The 18,006-nt window shown below is 56.7% G+C and overlaps 7 protein-coding genes across 7 annotated transcripts; 4 read left to right on the top strand and 3 right to left on the bottom strand.

The window, feature by feature from the left end:
* Positions 1-2,251: 2,251 nt before the first annotated feature.
* B0H64DRAFT_427356 (thiamine diphosphate-binding protein) lies at positions 2,252-4,103 on the top strand (the record flags this gene model as incomplete). The annotated part of the gene is made up of 4 exons (XM_062805779.1): positions 2,252-2,518; positions 2,557-2,664; positions 2,727-3,451; positions 3,756-4,103. 4 exons carry the CDS (start codon positions 2,252-2,254, stop codon positions 3,886-3,888), a joined length of 1,233 nt encoding a protein of 410 aa, XP_062654907.1. The 3' UTR covers positions 3,889-4,103.
* Positions 4,104-5,554, top strand: B0H64DRAFT_410654 (ubiE/COQ5 methyltransferase family-domain-containing protein). Its single transcript, XM_062804798.1, has 2 exons — positions 4,104-4,506; positions 4,588-5,554. Exons 1-2 carry the CDS (start codon positions 4,205-4,207, stop codon positions 5,363-5,365), a joined length of 1,080 nt encoding a protein of 359 aa, XP_062654906.1. The 5' UTR covers positions 4,104-4,204; the 3' UTR covers positions 5,366-5,554.
* A 755-nt stretch (positions 5,555-6,309) lies between these two features.
* On the bottom strand, positions 6,310-8,427 carry B0H64DRAFT_331023 (uncharacterized protein; the record flags this gene model as incomplete). Its single annotated transcript, XM_062800974.1, has 3 exons — positions 6,310-8,044; positions 8,098-8,209; positions 8,271-8,427. 3 exons carry the CDS (start codon positions 8,425-8,427, stop codon positions 6,310-6,312), a joined length of 2,004 nt encoding a protein of 667 aa, XP_062654905.1.
* A 1,124-nt stretch (positions 8,428-9,551) lies between these two features.
* On the top strand, positions 9,552-10,222 carry B0H64DRAFT_47737 (Glyoxalase/Bleomycin resistance protein/Dihydroxybiphenyl dioxygenase). Its single transcript, XM_062808199.1, has one exon. It carries the CDS (start codon positions 9,779-9,781, stop codon positions 10,196-10,198), a length of 420 nt encoding a protein of 139 aa, XP_062654904.1. The 5' UTR covers positions 9,552-9,778; the 3' UTR covers positions 10,199-10,222.
* Positions 10,223-10,492: 270 nt separating this feature from the next.
* B0H64DRAFT_436212 (uncharacterized protein) lies at positions 10,493-11,744 on the top strand. The gene is made up of 3 exons (XM_062806180.1): positions 10,493-10,862; positions 10,924-11,321; positions 11,376-11,744. The coding sequence occupies exons 1-3, from the start codon at positions 10,709-10,711 to the stop codon at positions 11,715-11,717; spliced, it is 894 nt and encodes a 297-aa protein (XP_062654903.1). The 5' UTR covers positions 10,493-10,708; the 3' UTR covers positions 11,718-11,744.
* Positions 11,745-11,889: 145 nt separating this feature from the next.
* On the bottom strand, positions 11,890-13,285 carry B0H64DRAFT_410650 (glycoside hydrolase). The gene is made up of 3 exons (XM_062804797.1): positions 12,593-13,285; positions 12,296-12,535; positions 11,890-12,223 (listed from the first exon to the last, which is right to left on the bottom strand). The coding sequence occupies exons 1-3, from the start codon at positions 12,896-12,898 to the stop codon at positions 12,056-12,058; spliced, it is 714 nt and encodes a 237-aa protein (XP_062654902.1). The 5' UTR covers positions 12,899-13,285; the 3' UTR covers positions 11,890-12,055.
* Positions 13,286-14,283: 998 nt separating this feature from the next.
* Positions 14,284-17,870, bottom strand: B0H64DRAFT_420613 (HET domain protein; the record flags this gene model as incomplete). The annotated part of the gene is made up of 4 exons (XM_062805471.1): positions 14,284-14,358; positions 14,392-15,908; positions 15,975-16,513; positions 17,860-17,870. 4 exons carry the CDS (start codon positions 17,868-17,870, stop codon positions 14,284-14,286), a joined length of 2,142 nt encoding a protein of 713 aa, XP_062654901.1.
* Between the last annotated feature and the right edge of the window lie 136 nt (positions 17,871-18,006).

Here is an 18,006-nt window from a genome sequence, read left to right as displayed (position 1 = left end):
GTTGGACAAGGCGCCTGATGTCAGAGCATCTGGTTGGCGCTTGTTTCGGCGGGATCCTTGTGCCGGCTTCGGCCAAGAGAGACCGGCATGGGTGGCACGGATTGAGTGGATACGCTCCGGAGGGGCGGCGCGGGCGAGATTGAGATAAGCTCAACCTCCCCCAACCCGAATCATCCACCATCAAATCACCCTCAAGGTGACGGGAGGGCGAGGCGGGCCCATAACTACCTAACTGCCCATGTCTGCCAATTACAGGTTCAGCCCAGCATAAAGAAAACACAAAATATAGCTTGCGGAGAGCACACAAAGTGACAATGCTGATTTAATGGGTTCTTGTCTAGAACCATCTCCAAACCAGTCTAGAGCTCTTCTTCTAACATGATCAGTTTCCAATCATAGAACTTGTTATGCCGGTTCTCTTTGGGACTTGTTTGGGCCGCAATGGTACTCTACTAATATTCATATATAGTACCTAACCTAGGTACTAAGAATTACGAAGGTGGAGAACCTTGCTGGGTAGGTCGTCAGTAGAGATATCTTACGCTGAACATACACCGGGTGCAGAGTGAGGACGACAGATTAACAGATGGTGGTAATCCCTGCCCGGTAGAGGCTGAACCAAAGTGATAATGCTTGCGTTGCCCCCGAGAATGGGAAAACAGGCAACTCAACGGCCTCGCGAAAAGGTTCGAAGAAGAGCATCAATGTCCCAGTCCAGGCCTCTCGGGGGGTGTCTGAAGTAAGAAAGAGATGGCAGATATACTAAGATTCATGTTATGGCGGTAATGGCGGCTGTTGAGGTCTTTGGGGTCTCAAATGCTAAACTTGAATGTTGCGTACCTAGTAGCCAAATTGATTTACAGTTAACTCCATAACGGCGAAGGCCGCTGTACAAGGCGCCGGATATTGAGTACACTTAGTTTAGGTATTTAGACAAACGAAATAAAAACTCCCACCGCCTGGGAAGAGTAAAAATTTGGGGCCATGCCATGGTTCAAACACGTGCCGCTTGTCGTGCTCCTTTCGCAATCTCCACTTGTCGTTGTGAAAGGCTGAGAACGGTGTTCCTGGTACTTGCAAGCAAGTTCGTTGTTTTGGCCTAGATTCATAATTCTTCAGGCAGTGAGGGTGTCTGATTTCAATAAGCTCGGGGTACTTCTTCAGGGACTCCTCTATGGTGTATCGTTTATCGTTAGTGCTGTGGGCACTCGATGATGGCTTAGTTTAGACGGAGCTCAAGTGTCGGCTGGCCGGCCGGCATTGCACTCAACATTGTCATGAATGTGGAAGCGAGGACGTTTTATTTTGAGATGTGCATTCGGACTTTCAACTACAGGAACTAAAAATCGCCACGCTCGTGGACGAGCACCAGGTCACGAGTGGACACGATAACCTTGATGTGTGTTTATGTTAATTCCGCTAGTACTGAACAATCCGGGTTTTCGACCGCCAAGGTATGTACTTGCAAAAGAACCAACAGAGCCACGCCACTGGTGTTTCGGGAGGACACAAAGTCTAGAATATGGCTGCGAGTGGTGAGATGTGGTCGGTCCAGGGGTTCGGCCCACCGGAGAAAACTAGATGTGTAGTCTTGGACAAAACACGGCCGATCTACAGTAGGTCCAATGTCCCGACGGGTTAATACACAATACACAGTAAACTGCCCACCATGTGCTTGATGAGACGAACCTGGGTTTGTTGACTTTGCAGGCAGGTGAGCAGGGAGCAAGGAGCCGCAGATGCCAAGCTCTCCTCCGCGGGAAGGTTTCGTGGAGCACCCCAGACAAATACACCCCTGAACGCCAAACCCCGCGAACCATGCACGGTTTCCGTCGCACAAGTGACGTCGTTATCCCGGAACAGCGCCAGCTGACCTCTCTCCTCCCGCCCCGAGGGGACGACGTCCTTTTTCCCATTCCATTGAAGGGCAATGGACTGAAATCTTGACATCTACCACTCCATTTGACAACCTCTTCCTCCAATTGACACTGCCCCGCCGTCTAGAAATGAAGAGAATGCGCCTGTCCCGCCCTCATGGGCGTTCTTGCGTCTGGGAGGGACTCAGTTCTCTCCCTTAGCCCAATCCACACAGCTACTCACCTCCTCATCGACCGGGTCCCCGGGTCTTCACCACAAACGCGACAATTACCAGCGACAGCAACCCGCCGACATGCCGGTTCCATCTCGCAGCGCCCGGACTCCAAGCACGTCATGTTTTCCCGGGGCGGTCAAGTCGGCCTTTAGCAGCAGCATGCAATTCGAGCAGCCGGCGGGCTACCCGGCGCTGCCGACGTACCGGGCGATCGACCAGAACGGCGTGGCCGTCGACCCGAGCTTCGAGCCCGACCTCAGCGACGAGGAGGTGGTCAAGCTGTACCGCGACATGCTGACCGTGTCCGTCATGGACCTGATCATGTTCGACGCCCAGCGCCAGGGCCGGCTGAGCTTTTACATGGTGTCGGCTGGTGAGGAGGCCGTGTCGGTGGCGACTGCGTCGGCGCTTGAGAAGGAGGATGTCGTGTTCTGCCAGTATCGCGAGCAGGGCGTCTTAAGCAGCGCGGGTTTACCCTCGCCGACTTTATGAACCAGCTGTTTGCGAACCATAAGGATCCTGGGAAGGGCAGGAACATGCCGGTGCACTACGGCAGTCGGGAATTGAATATCGTAGGCGAACTCCTGCGTGGCACGGGATATTAGTCCATGTTATGCTGACTACCTTGTTCCAGCACACCATCTCTTCGCCCCTTGCGACGCAGCTTCCGCAGGCTTCCGGCGCCGCCTATGCCCTCAAGATTCAGCGGATGCAGGACCCCAGCATACCTCCGAGAGTGGTAGCAGCGTACTTTGGCGAGGGCGCAGCCAGCGAGGGCGACTTCCATGCTGCCTTGAACATCGCGGCGACTCGGTCCTGCCCGGTCATCTTTGTCTGCCGCAATAACGGGTACGCTATCTCGACGCCGACGCTAGAGCAATATCGTGGCGACGGCATCGCCAGCCGCGGTCTTGGATACGGAATTGAGACGATTCGCGTGGACGGTAATGACTTTTGGGCCGTCCGCGAGGTGATGAAGAAGGCGCGCGAGATCGCCTTGCAGGACGGCGGCAGGCCCGTTCTGATCGAGGCCATGACATACCGCGTCAGCCACCACAGCACATCGGACGATTCGTTTGCCTACCGCGCCAAGGTAGAAGTGGAGGACTGGAAGAGGCGGGACAACCCGATCGCGAGGCTGCGCAAATGGATGGAGGCGAAGGGGTGCTGGGACGAGCACAAGGAGAAGGAGGCCCGCGAGAGTATTAGGCGGGATGTGCTCAAGGCCTTCTCTGAGGCCGAGCGCGAGAAGAAGCCACCGGTCCGGACCATGTTCGAGGACGTGTACGAAGAGCTGACGCCGGACCTGCAACAGCAGATGAAGGAGTTAAAGAGCCAGCTAGAGAGATACCCTGATGAGTATGACCTTGGGGAGTTTGTGGGCGGGAAGGAAACTCTAGACAAATAGCGAGCGAGCGCGCGAATTCATCTGATTTTGGCCGACCTTTTTCCTAGGTATGTACTGTGTACGTTAGATTGTGTTGTTTCCAGCAACCCCTCACCCGGCAACCCGAGTCACCGGCTTGTGCGACTGCAGCAACTTTATCGTGTGCCTCCCACAAGATACAATTGCAACCCCAGTCAAATCCAAACAACCAACCTAACCATCAGCACAACCTGAAATCCCACCTTTAATTTACTCAAGCAGCATGACGGACGAAAGCCGCATTGTCATCGCCGTGCTCTGCGTCTTGAGCATCGCTGCACTTCTCGGCGTGCTCGGTATCAAGTACGTCCGGACGGCCACTCGTGCTATGGTAAAGTCGCGCGAGGCCCGTGACTCCGAGGCCCAGTAAGCCAGGTACGTGCGACTGCATCCCAACAGGCGGTACGTCGGTGGTATTGGTGAGGTGCAAGGACGGCGGCACGGCGGGAACAAACAAACTCGAACGTCAACCCCACCATCCATTCCACCCCCTTGGCGCGCATCTCGACCCCGCAAACAGGGCTGAAACACACAGGGCGTTGGATTCCCGGGTGTCAAGCCACATGAGACAGCCACACCTCCGGGCGGACCCGATTTATTTTTCGGCAAGCAAGCATGCATGAGCTGATCCCGAATTCTTCCAGATCTGGTCCCGGAGCTGTCTCGGTGCCGTGAACTTGCTCAACATGGCAGCCCGAACAGCCCTCAGAAGGGCCCTCCGCCCCGTACGGAGGAGCGCCTTTACACATCCCGAGCTACAATTACGATCCACACGACCCTTCTCAACAACACTCCTTTCCAATAGCCCGACACCGAATACCTCCCCCGACTATGCCGTCCCCGATCCGTCCAGGCCAACCCACTTCGGCTTCGAGACAGTAACAGAAAGCGAGAAGCGGGAGCGCGTGGCGGGTGTCTTTACCAGCGTAGCAGAGTCGTACGACCGCATGAACGACCTCATGTCCTTTGGCTGGCACCGAGTGTGGAAGTGCGTTCTCCCCTTAGCCCCCCTTCGCCGCCCTCCCCAGTCACCACACCCACACTAACCACACCAAACCCCCCTTAACAGAGACCACTTCGTCGCCTCCCTCAACCCCGGCTTCTCCCCCCTCACCACCGGCCCCGACCCGCGCGGGCCGCAGCACATCCTCGACATCGCGGGCGGCACGGGGGACATCGCCTTCCGGATGCTGCGCACCGCCCACGAGCTCAACGGCAACACCGACGTGCGGGTGACGATATCCGACATCAACCGGGCGATGCTCACAGTCGGCAAACAACGCGCCGGACAACTCCCCGCCTCCCAACAAGCAGCACTCTCCTTCGTCGAAGCCAACGCCGAGAACCTCACCCAGACACGCCCCCTGCACGCCTACCCGTCCGCAGTCGAGCCGACAACCCACGACGCGCAAGGCAACCAGGAGCAAGCCTTCTTCGACCCGGCCACCGCCACCGGCGGAATCGCAGCGGAATCAGTCGACCTCTACACGGTGGCCTTCGGGATCCGCAACTTCAGCAACATACCCGCGGCGCTGCGCGAAGCGCACCGAGTCCTAAAACCCGGCGGGGTGTTCGCGTGCCTGGAGTTCAGCAAGGCTTCGCGGTTCCCCGTGTTCAACGCGCTGTACAAGGAGTGGTCGTTCCGGGCGATCCCGCTGATCGGGCAGCTGGTGGCGGCGGACCGCGACAGCTACCAGTACCTGGTGGAGAGCATCGAGCGGTTCCCGAGCCAGGCCGAGTTCCGCGACATGATTGTGGATGCCGGGTTCGTCGTGGCCGGGCAGGGATACGAGGATTTGACCGGGGGGGTGGCGGCGATTCACAAGGGGATGAAGCCGCGGGCTTGATTGACGTACATATTGTTGCGTCGGTGTGTAATAGCGGAGGCTTGTGTGTACATGTACGATCCTTGTGTGCCATAACATAAACTAGATCCGGGCATCCCGCTCAGTCGTATTAGAAGGGGCGTGGATATTTAGCGATGATTTACAACCACACCTTGAAATGACGCGGCTTTCGGGGCTACCTTGGCCACTTTACCACAAGGTTTCGATTGGGGGTCACATGTTAGAACGATATATGTAGTTGGTACAATGCTGTTGAGGGCGTCGAGATCACAATATGGGACAAGACCACATCCCATCCCCCCACGCAAAACGATGGCACTCGCAAGCGAATATTCACTACCAACTACATCCCAGCAGAAGCACAAGATGTCGCCTCGCTGATGCTACCGCTAACTCCCTTGGCGGGGCGCGAAAGTGGTTGCAGTGTAGTTGGTGTCCCGGGTGGACGAGGGCAAGTGAAAAAAAAACCAGTTCAAGAGGCAGCCAACCAACCAACGACCAACGGATCTCTAAACTCCCCCACCTTCCGATCCCCAAGCGCAGTTCCAGAAATATCAAGAGTCACAGGGATCTTTTGCTTCTTTTCCGAACCACCTCCCCCGTTGTTGTGTATTATCTCCGAAGCCAAGCAAAGAAGAAGCGAGCCCAATCCATCCAGGTTCCGCCCTTCCAGAAGAAAAAGAAACAAAGAAACAAGGTTGGCTGCCGAGAGGCGAGCCGAATATCATCACAGTGAAATGGTGTCGTCGATGGGATTGTGTTGGTGGAAGGAGGAAGCCAAGGTTGTCGCGTGTCGTAGTCGGTTCGTGGGATTTCATCCTCCTTGCATGATCGGCCGTCGTCGACGTGGGCTGGCTGCCATGGGTTGAGGACGGCGAGTGAGCACGCCGCTACCAACCCTCTGTCGACAAGCGGGACGCTGCCAGGGCCTCAGGCTGAGCCACCTAAGAGTCAGCCGGAGGAGCAGGGCTAGCGCCCTCGTTCTTGATACCACCCCGTGGGCCTCTGCCCCGCCCCCGCTCCCCACCGCGACCACCGCGTCCGCCACGTCCACCGCGACGCCCGGCACCTTCGCTGTCGCTAGCACCTCCGCCGCCGGCGCTTCGGTACCCGCTCTGGGGATTGCTACCATCCCGACCACCGCGGCCGCTGCCCCAGTTGCCAGCACCGCCGCGCGAGAATTGACGGGGGGCGGGGGGAGAAAAGATCTTGACCAGCGGCTTGGAGCGATCCTCCTGACCGGGGGCGCGGTTTTTAACGTCGTCAGGAAGACGCTCCATGGCAGCATCCCGGTCTTCGGTCGTCTTGAACTGCGCCACCTTGTTATTAACACCCCAGCGGTCGATCTTGATGATCTTGGCCTTGTCATCCTCGGAGAACAAGTCTCGGACCTGGTCATCGCTCTGGGCATTCATAACGAAGAGGCCGATAATGTTATCGGCCGGATTCTTGGGGGCTGGGGCCGCATCGGGTGCGTTTGCAGCGCCGTTAGAAGAAGCCGGTGCCGCCTTCTCTTCCCGAGGCGCCGGGGAAGTAGCCGGCGGGGGCTGGGGCGTGGCTGGCTTTGTTTGCGGGGGGGGTGCCGGTACCGGGGCGACGACCCTCGGCTGAGCGGCAGGGCTGGCCGCCGGTGGTGCGGAAGGGCCTGTGTGGATGACCGGGCTACTACCGGCAGCGATAGGGGCGGGCTGAACACCGGGTTGCTGCTTGGCTCCACGGTGAGAGAAGTTGAATCCCTGGGCGCGCATCTCGGTTCCGATTCTGCCGTCCTGGATCTCTAGGACGAGCCAGCCAAAGGCAGCATCCGCGAGGTTGAAGTTCCACATGTTCTTGAAGGCGCTCTCGTCGACCTGGCCCAGGGCCGCGGCCGACTGGCCGGCAGCAGCGCCGCCAAATGGGTTCCCGCCCGCGGCAGTCGTAGGCATCTTCTCAACGACCGCCAGTGCGTTCTTTAATAGGGTCTGTTGGGCCTCGACCTGGCTGATAGCCGGCTCGACTTCACCCTTGACCGTGTCCCACACATCGTTGAAGGACGCTTTGGACGCTGCGAGCTTGCCGCGGTAATGGTCCAGGGTAGGGTTAACGCTGAATTCGTTGTACGAGCTTCCATACCTAAAGTGCAAGCCAGCCGACACGGAGAAATCGGACTTGAGAGTAACCGACAACTGGTTCAGGATACCCTCGCGAGCCGGGGACGCGTGTGTGATAAAGATGCGGGTTTCGGTGGGGTCGTAAACGCGGTTTGCCGTGTCGACGAGCTCGCCCATCTGCAGCAGAGTTGTCCACATGGTGCCCTGGCCGCCAGCGATCGTCGTCCGTCCCTCGCCGTTGTCGAAAAGCTTGTGCATGACGACGGCGCCGCCCAGCCCGAGAAGCCGGAGCTTCACGCCGCCGACCTCCAGCAACATGGACTGAGCCTCGTCGATGATGAAGAGGTTGTGCACCTTATACTCCTTGGACCGAAACTTCTCCAGCACCCGCACATCCTCACACGCACCCCATACCGTGTAGACCGGTACCTCCAGCTTCAGCTCGCCGGTGATGAGCTGGGGGAGCTCTGAGAGTGGCAGTTCGCTTGCGTCGAACCGTGACTTGACCGGGCCCTGAACGCCCTGCGCGATGAGCTTCTTCGTGGCCTCCGAGATGAGCGGGGAGTATTGGGCGACATGCTTTAGGGTCCTGTCGCAATAACAGTCAGCAGGGGCCGTGGCCAGATTTTCATGTCAACTCACTTCTCGGCGATGCGGTCGAGAGATGTCTCATCGTAGAAGCCAAAATCGCCGGTGTGAATGATGTAATCCGCACGAGCCGAGCGGGCGAGGTCGTTGAGGGAGCGGAGGTTGCCTATGTATCCATCGTCAACAAACCGAGGTCGCGCAGTCTGGGCACTGCTGGGTATTCGCACCTCGCACATCGGCAATGCAGAGCACTCTAATAGGACCGCTCTGGATAACACGGCCTTGGTTCGGAAGCAGAGGGGTGGCGCCAGGAACGGGGCCGCTAGCGCCGTTGGGCAGGTAGCCCTGGTTGTAAGGGGTCGGACGAGGTTGCTGGTCTGGCATTAGCTGTGTGCGAACACTTCGAGCGTCGCACGTGCCGAACTCGCAGCACATGGTGCGCGGCTATTATGCGATAAAATCGATACAAGAATGAATCGGGGCGCTTGTATATCGAGTTGGCAGAAGGGTAGGATGGTAGTGTAGCGGGGACCGGGCAGAAACTCACAGAGGCCATCCCGCAAGTTGATTCCGCGCGCGATTCGGGGCAAGGCGGACTAGAAAATCGAAGGGAAGGAAGAAGTCGTTGTTGACGTGGGGATCAGCGGAGGCTGAGAATCGAGGAGGCGCGACCGATGTTCGTAAAATCAACCGAAGCTAGCGCAGCCGAGACGGGTATCAAAAACTTAAGAAGAGAAAAGCGCTCCTGGGGCAAGAGCCAATAAAGCAGGTCGCGGCGGAGGCGATGTTCGTGGAGGAAAATCGAAGAGGAAGAGGATGGTGATTACGTCGGTCGTGGCTGAAGTTTTTCGAAAAGTCGAGGTTGCCCAGCACTGACTGCTGCGAATCTTTGAATGGCTGAAGTGCAACTGCGGCAATGGCAGCTCTGCGTGGGCGACAAGGGGGAGGTCCGTTGGCTTGGCCCTGTCGGGCTTAGCGTTGAAATGTTCGACCCCACCAGCCAGGCGGGGACCACTTACCCTGCGACAAAACATCGAATGTGGATGCGTTTGATGATTCACACTCCGAGTCCGGTCAATTCTCGAATACTGACGCGCTTTGAGGAGAACGACTCCCAGGCACACCATGGGAATAAAAAGCCGGACTTCAAATGTCGAATGTCGACCAACCTCGACCACAGAAATGGAACAACATCATCCGGCAGCCAGAATAAACTGCTTCAAACCCAGTACTCGATTTTTCTTTTCTTTTCGATTTCGATTCCTCGATATAGACAATAGAAGTTTTCCTTTACTACCTTATGTACCGTCCCCGGCCAAACATCCCGCCCGTGTTTGTAACCGGGAAATCTAACTACGCCTTGTAACCCGGGAATACTACTGCGAAGCACACGAGCTAGCACCATCTTATCGAAGCCCAGGCCGGGCGTGGACTTGCGGCGGTCAAGCGAAGCAGCCTTGGCCCCGCCATAAAGAAGCCCCGCCAACCTCGTGCTCTCGCTTCCTACACATCCATAACAATTCGAAAGGTCGATTTAGCCACCAGCAAGTTTCGTTCATTTTTGAGCCGGGGTTGGGCCGGGAGGGGAAGGTCTTCGAAAATGAAGCTGCCCAAAATGCCGCTTCATTGCTTCAACCTTCAGCCCCAACCTTTGACACTCCCCGCCCGCTAACTCAACCGAGTTATTGCCCTCTCGCAGGCCATTCAGCAGTACTCGTCGACAGTGACAAGCACAATGGCGGACAAAAACCAAGTCCAGTCGGCGTGGAAGATCATCCCACATTTCCGGTCTGACAATATCCAAACCACGGTCGACTTCTACACACGAGTGCTTGGTTTCACGGTTGGCGGCATCCACACAGATGATCAGTCAGGCAAACAGACATTCTGTTCGCTCTATGCGGGTGACAAAGCGGCGGCCAACATCTACTTCTCCAGTGCTGTTACGCAGTCGTCGGCATGGATCGCGTTAGGCACGGCAGAGCTGGATGACTTCTACCAAGAGCTAAAGTCGCACGGGAATGCTGAGATGGTAGAGGACATCGCAGATAAGGAGTGGGGATACCGGCAGTTTACAATCAAAGATACGGACGGGAACAGGCTCACCTTTTTCAAGTTTCTGGAGGATGGAAATCCCGGGAATGGAGCAGAGTGAGGAGACAGGTCGATGAATACCCCGCCGATTCCCTCACGGAACATGCCTCATCCATACGTGTTTTGGGAAGAGGGGGACGGATTGTCCCCTGCTCCCGGGCAGACCTTGGACCAATTGCAGGCATGCCGGAAAGCCTCCGTTGATCGTTGACGACGTGGGCACAGCCGAATCTGTTCGACCAGGCCCACGTAAGCCGTTGGAGTTTTCAGCTCTACACAGACCATCCCTTTCTTGGATGTGATGAGAATCTTCCTGATAAGTCCGCATTGGTCCGGGGTATGAAAAACGGACTAGTTGGTGCATGAGAAGAAGAATGATTGATGTCGTGGCGTACATGAGACCAGACAAACTTGAAGCTTATTTCTCTCTAAGTCGTTTTCGGTCGAGGGCATTGCATACCATCGTTGCGTGATGGATCATAAATTCGACGCCTTTCGCAGGTGTCAGAGACACGGCACTCAGATCTTGTCAAACATAATCCCTTAATCCCTATTTCTGCAGAAGTTCACGATGGTCTCACTTCGGTTCCTCGCCACTGCAACGCTGCCGTTCCTCTGCGCAGCCCAAACCCCAGCGGAAGTTTATGACGCTAGCTATGGCAACGGCTCGTCCATTCTCCTCAGTATCGGCAACGGGGGCGCTGGGCAGAGCGGGCTGATCAAAGGTATCTAGTCAATCCAAGGGCGGCCCTCGAGGACAGGTCTTAACTCAAGCCTGGGGAATAGCTCTCGCAGATGCCTTCATCGAGGACAAGGTCTCGAACGGGTCAGACCCCTTCAGGGTTGCCTGGTATCAAAGTGATACAACATACAGCATCAACTACCTCAAGGATGGCCTGATCGACATCGGCATCACGTACAGCACAGCAGCGGAAAGGATAGCTATCGAGCAGGGCATCGCATTAGCCCCTGACTACTACGCCTGGCGAGACCATTTCCTTATCGTCGGTCCCCCCTCCAACCCTGCCAACATCTCGGGTGACTCCGACATCTACACCATCTTCTCCGACTTGCACGAGGCTGCCGAGGCCGCCAACACAACCCCGTCGGTGCGGTTCTTAAGCCGCTACGACAAATCCGCGACCAACATCAAAGAGTCCGACCTCTGGATTAGCATCGGCCAGGTACGCCCCCCCCCTTTCTCCTACCCCACCCCAAACACTAACACCCCCCCCCAGGTCCCCTGGTCAACAGCCTACTCGACCTGGTACCACCAATTCATCACCTTCCCGATCCAAGCCTTAACCGCCGCCATCCTGCTGGACGAGTACACGCTCACGGACCGGGGCACCTTCCTCTCGCTGCCGGCCAACCTGACGAGCGAGACGACCATCTTCAAGGCCGCGACCGACGACGCCGAGGACCCGCTGCTCAACCCGGCGCACCTGCTGGTAGGCGCCAGGGCGCCGAACCCCGAGATGGCTAAGGATTTTGCGGGGTGGTTGGTGGGGAGCGAGGGTCAGGGTGTGGTGAGGGGGTTTGAGAAGAATGGGGAGCAGTTGTATAGCCCGGCGCCGTAGATGGGGGGTTGTGGTAGGGGGTTGGGGGACGGGGGTGGCAAGGACGTCATGGTACCTAGGTATGTTGATGGTGTCTTCTCAGTCATGATGAATTATGCGGCCTCGAATGCCGATGCCGCACTTCTACAAGCGTCTGATGTTTGGGAACACTTCGATAATCCCAGGGAAAGATGTAAAACGAACCATCGAACACTAATGATTGGATACGTAGAGTAGCTATCCACGTAAAGGTACCTGTCATGTTGGCCATGTTATCCCTACTGTCATCTCATTTATCTCCACATATCCACCCCATGTTCCCTTGACACACTAGCAGCACGACCATCAAGCCACACCCCTTAGTTAGGCCATTGCTCCGGGCCAGGCATGGGAGCAAAGTCGGGGGGCGGCTGAGCCCAGCTGTCGAGCTGAATCGCAGGATCGTTGGGCTGGTAACCACCAGGGAACTTGATGGTGGGTCCCGGCGTCTTGCCGTTGTAGTCGCTGGCAATGTCGAGGTGGGCGCACTAGAAGCGAGCCCAGTGTGTCAGTAAGTGAACAAACAAAGAACAGAAGACTCGGATCTGTCCGGGACTCACCTGGAAGTACATCTCCTTCTGGCGGTAGGGCTGGTGGATGCTCATTTGCTCGATGCGCATCAGGTACTGGCCGGCGGGGATCTCGCTGGGGAGCTTGAACTCGAACTGCTTCAGGTCCCGCGTCAACCAGCCCTGGTCGGTGCCGTTCCACGGCATCATGGTGCCCAGTTGGTACACCTTGAACCAGTCGCCGGAGCCGTCGTAGTCACGCACGTCCCCGGGCGCCTTGGACAGGTAGATCTGTTCGATAACATGGTTAGCTGGAGTAGGGGAAGGGGCTTGAGGGGGTGGACTTGCCGTGACCGGGCCTGGGTGGTAGATGCCAAAGTCGAGATGGAGGTGGAATCCAACCGAGTCTTTTCCGGCAGTCACCTTGGCCGTCTTGGGCTGGGAGCGGTGGTTCCACGAGCCCTTGTTGCAGCGGAAATCATCACTGCTGAGGATCTCCGGCGTGAAAGAGGGCTGGAAGCCGTTGTCATGCTCGCGGACGTATTCATAGGCCTCCGTCTTGACGCCATTGAGCATCAGATGCGGGAAGAGGAAGTGGGCATGTGAAAGCTGCGGGAGCAGGGCGAGCGCCCCGTAGGCAAGAGACAAGTGCATAGTGAGCTGATCGGCCGGGGTATCGAGAGAGAGGGTTGGGGCTGAGTGATGTGATGGCTAGGATCTGGTGGAACGGTTTTTTTCAAGGCTGGGTTAAGAGGACCAATTTATACTCGGTCGACCGATCGTTCCCAGCCTGCTTGGGTACCATCTTCACTTGCCGACTTTGTCATTCCCGGAATACCATCCACGTCCTTCTTGGATTCTAGTGTTGCGTTGAACGCTTGGGTCTCTCGAGACATCCGGGCCATGATGATTTAATCTCGAGAACCAACATCGACGAAGTTGACCATTGGAGGATGTTTGTTGTTCGGGCGATCAGCGGAGGGGCCACTGGATGTCCGAGTCTTGAAGCGTGAGGGAATGGGACGTGCGATCTCGTTTTACCCAGGCGCTCGAATAAGATACAAGATCGACCGAGGGACTCGAAACAAGCCCGGTTGATGGCTGCGACATGGTTTAGCGAATACTACCTCGCTGGCTTGCCGCTTACAGAAGCGGGATAAGTACCGAGGTGAGGATACCCAGCGTCCCAGCAAAGTTGAACGAGGGCGCCTAATGCTATTGGCTGTTTTGATGTTGGGGTTCAACAGATGGCCCATGGGTTTCAGTCCTTCGTTGAATGCGAGTGATGTTCTTCCTCTTCGGTTTTATCGTTACATGTCCACGACTGTTCGCAACGTTGCTAGGAGCTAAACGTCAGGGCTTTGCAAATCATCACTCTTCCTATTGTTTCGACGGAATATCTCACTCTTGCGCGCATGGCTCCGGCTCACCCTTCAATGGGGTGAGCCGGGATGAGCACTCGCCGCTGTGTGATGGCACCTTTCGCAGCATCCCGTCCTCCCCCATCCATCTTCCACACCATAACCTATACAGTCTAGTCTATACTCGTGCCCCAAGCACCCGCGGGGAAAGGCTCACATCACCGCCATCAAAGGGCCTAAGTATTCAAAGGCGTGTAACTCTGGATCTTCGCAAGGAGGAAGCGGTAACGGATGTTCCTTCTCGGCTCTTCCGCCTGCCGAGTAGGGCGCAAGGCTGCTCAGTAACCGCGCCCACCCCCACAGGTTACGAGGAGTGAAAACTCGTTTCCGTTAGTGATGGCTTGGGCCCAAGCAGTAATCAGATCCCTTACCACTTTTCCCAACACTCTGCCTATCATGTTTAGGTTAATCTAGCCAAGGTTTATCGATGGCATTCCACCGTCTTCTAGTGAACACACAACACCGCTAATAGGAGCAGAAATAACATCTCCCCTGGTCCATGGCGGTTTCAACACATTGAAGCTTCGTTTCAAGCAGTATGGCATTGGCCCGTACCCCCGCTACGCAGCTATGATAGTCTCACCTCGATAAGATCGACTCAAATTGAACCCCCGAGGCTTATAAAATTGTAACCGTGCGTCGGGGGACCCCCAGAAATGTCTCCTTTACCGCACTGCCCATAACCCCGTCGTCCTGTCGGTACGAGTTCCGCCACAAGCAACCTACTCCCACTCGGCTGAATTCACTCTTGACTTCATTCACAGGTTCCAGAAGAAGCACTCGGTGAGCGAGATTCCGTGGACACTCCGGCCCTGGTCGTTGGAGGCCCTGATACACCTCGAGACACCAAATGTGGGGACCCACGGGATTGACCACATCCAAGTGACAATATCCCAGAATCTCTGGTCTAGAGAGTGTTTCCTCTTGTCCATTTTCAGATGTTCGCAGCTCCGAAGACTCAGAGGAGGACTCGTCGATCTCGTGCAGGTACACGAGGTTGGCGCTCCTGACGACCTTTGCCTTCTTTAGGCGCCCATGGACCTCTAGGGCCGCCCCTGAGATCGGAGAAGTCATCGGGCGCCCAGCCCAGTCAACCCCCACCGAGATGACTTTCAACTGGCCCTCTGGCAGGATACTAATCAATGAGCCTCCCCAGGAGACCCGGCCGCTAACCGAGGTCCACGACCAAGAAGGCACCACGCCCGAGAAAGAGACTCGCTCTCCAGGCTCGTGGGCACGCCAGAGGAGCCCGTCCAGAATGTCTCCGTGCCAGAGACCCACGAGTGGCGCGTCGTCGACGTGGTCCTCGAAGACCTCCACAATACCCGCCAGCGCCGGGAGCTTGTCCTTCTCGAAAGTGAACTTCCGGCCGGAGTAGTCTTCCATCATCTTGTACCAAAAAACGTAACTCGGTTTGCCGCTGCCCAGTTGCGCAAGACAGGCCCAGACATTCCAGTCGCCCGTGTTTGGGGTGGCCTCGGAGACGACCCGCAGGCCGTCCTCGGACTCGTGCCTGCTGGTGCACTTCCACAGCAGCTGGTCGTTGTCAAAACAGACCATGCGCCTGGATAGGGCGGCTTCCTGGAAGGCCCAGCCTCGGGTGTTGAGCGCGGCGTCTCCGCCGTTTAGGTTTAGGTTGTCCTGGAAACGGACGAGGGCTTTGTCGTCGCCTTCTAGAGGTATCGGAAAGGCTCTGCTGTAGCGGGGACAGCAACCCTCGGACGGGTCTGCGGCCTCGGTGGCCGCAAAGGTGAGTGTCGCGTTGGAGTAGACGGCGGCCATCCGCGCCGCCTCGGCTTCCCAGTCGTCGTTGTCATCCTGTATGATGCAGAGGGAGTCTATCCAGAGATATTGGAAGCCGAGGTACCACGCCTTTACCACGACGTCTCTATAAGACAATGGCAGAGCTTCAAACACGATTGCTTGTTTGTGCTGTTCGATATTCGACTTTATCGTCCTCAGAGGGCCTGACTTTCCCCAACAGTGGCTTAGGGCGATGTATGGTGCACTCTCGCCGTCCGGCTCGTGCAGCTGGATGGTGAAGGGTATAGTTGCGTTCTGCGGGGTGATCCTGAGCACGCGGGTGGGGAGTGGTCGGCTACCTTGACTTGCCAGTTGATTGCAAGTGGTGTGTTTGGATTGGCATTCGCGCAGCCAGTCTTTGATTACGTTGAGCCGCGCACTTGCTTCGTGCTGCTCAGAGGAGTAGTAGGCCTCCCATATCAGGCGACGGCTCAAAGTTCCTATTTCGTACATTACAGTGTAAGTCAATGGTTCTCTCATCCGAGGAATAGGAAAGGGAGTCGTACCTAGTTTGTTACTCGTAGTCCACACAATTGGCGTCCCTCGAACCTCCTTGGACGAGTGGCCACCCAGAGTCGCCACTATAAGGGAATACTTGTCAAACTTCTTGTTCTGGGCCCAGATACGCGTATCCGGACTCGACAGATCTGCCAGCCCAGCCTCATATTGTGCTTTCCAAGCCGGATTTGCACGTCCGATGCTAACGTTAATCAACCTACAGAGCACACAGCGGTCCCAGTTCCGGATCAGCAACCCCATGCACGGCTGGTGCGTGGTATACTCGGGTGCGTCCGGGAGCAAGAGCAGTTGGCAGTAGATGCAAAGGCCGTCTTCTCTGTCTTGGGTGATGGACCGTTCCGACGGCGCGGTGAGACGGACCTCTTGGACCTGCATAAAGGATTCGCGGGGTCCGATTGGTAGGCCGAAATTGAATACGTCCTCTGGCGGCCTGTCCGAGAACAGGAAAAAGCTGCCGTCGGGATTGACCAACACGTCTTCGTATATTCTGGTTTCTTCCTGAGTTCCGTCGTGGTTTTGGGATTGCCTGACTGTCACGAACAGCCAACGAGGGGCGTGCTGGAGACATGCCACCACGGGGCGCGGGCCGCCCCGAGCCAATCACCGGCGGCCAGCTGGGTGCTCTGCTCTTGGCACGACAGAGCACGCTACGCTCTGGGTGCTCTGGCACAGAGCAGGGAGAGCACGACGCTCTGGGTGCTCTGGCACGGAGCATACAGAGCAAGGTACGGAGATACCTCAAGACTTAGATAGTATATAGTCACTCGTTCTGGAGAGCTCTGGGAGTTCTCCAGTTAGCAATCACAACTACAGTTCGCTACAAGCTCGAGAGCCTACTGTTGAGACAAGTCTTTGTTGTGCACCCTTTGGCTGCACCGAACCTAAGCACCCTTGAGAGAATACCTTCGACCGATACTGAACCCTAACAGGACGGGTCCAGAGACAGGTTCGTCACACGTTGCTAACTCCCTTTGATCTGTTACAGTTCAGGCTCGAAGGTAAAACGACATGGCAACTCAACCGACGCCGGGCCAGATCACGGCCGCGCTTCAGAGAGTCACCGAACGACTCGATGAAACTGAAGAAGAGCTTGCGAAGACCAAGGCCAGCAACGCGGCATTGGCAGCCCGACTTGCGGCGACCGAGGTCCACACCAAGGACCCGGCCAAGACGAAGGTCAAATTGGAGCAACCCGAGAAATACGGGGGCGACCAGGAAGCCTTGCCAGGTTGGATCACGGAGATGCGGAACTATCTCGACCACAACTCGCACCAGTTCGCCACTGAGGAATCCAAGACCAGATACGCCGCCACCCGACTCAAGGACAAGGCCCTCAAGTGGTTCACGGGAACACTGAGTGATTTCCTCGGCGGAGCAATCCACAAACCCTTCACCAAAAAGGTCTTCGAGAACTACTCCGAGTTCGAGAGTGAGATTCAGAAGGTGTTCGGCGACAAGGACGAGAAGTTACACGCCCAGGAACGGCTAGGACGGCTGAAGCAGACTAGGTCAACCACCGCCTACGCCACGATTTTCCGACAAGACTCCATGAAGGCAGAGATAGACGACGAGGGGCTGATGCACCTGTTCTACGGAGGGCTGAAGGAGGAGGTCAAGGACGAGCTCTACAAGGAGAGCCGACCTGACACGCTCGACGAGTACATCGCCATGGCTGTCAAGATTGACGACCGACAGTTCGCCCGCAAACAACAGAAGAAGGGCAGCGAGGTTCAGCGATCCGCAGGCTACCACAAGCCCAACGACAAAAAGAAACGCCAGCACCAGAGCACGTCATACGGCACGCACTCGGGACCCATGGACGTCAGCGCTGCCCAGGCACAGTGGGCAGGAAAGAGAGATGGTGCCAAGGACAAATCAGGCATCACCTGTTACAACTGCGGGAGGAAGGGTCACTTCAAACGTGACTGCCGCAGCAAGAAAGAGTGGAGACCGGTTCCAGGGAAGGAAGCTGCCACCATCGACCAAGACACGGTCGGAAGAAGAACCCGGTTTCTGGAG

The sequence above is a fragment of the Chaetomium fimeti genome (genome assembly GCF_033439085.1).
Source record: "Chaetomium fimeti strain CBS 168.71 chromosome Unknown B0H64scaffold_10, whole genome shotgun sequence".
Classification (NCBI taxonomy): Eukaryota; Fungi; Ascomycota; class Sordariomycetes; order Sordariales; family Chaetomiaceae; genus Chaetomium; species Chaetomium fimeti.
The sequence above is the reverse complement of the archived record's forward strand: the minus strand, read 5'-3'. Positions and strand labels throughout refer to the sequence as shown.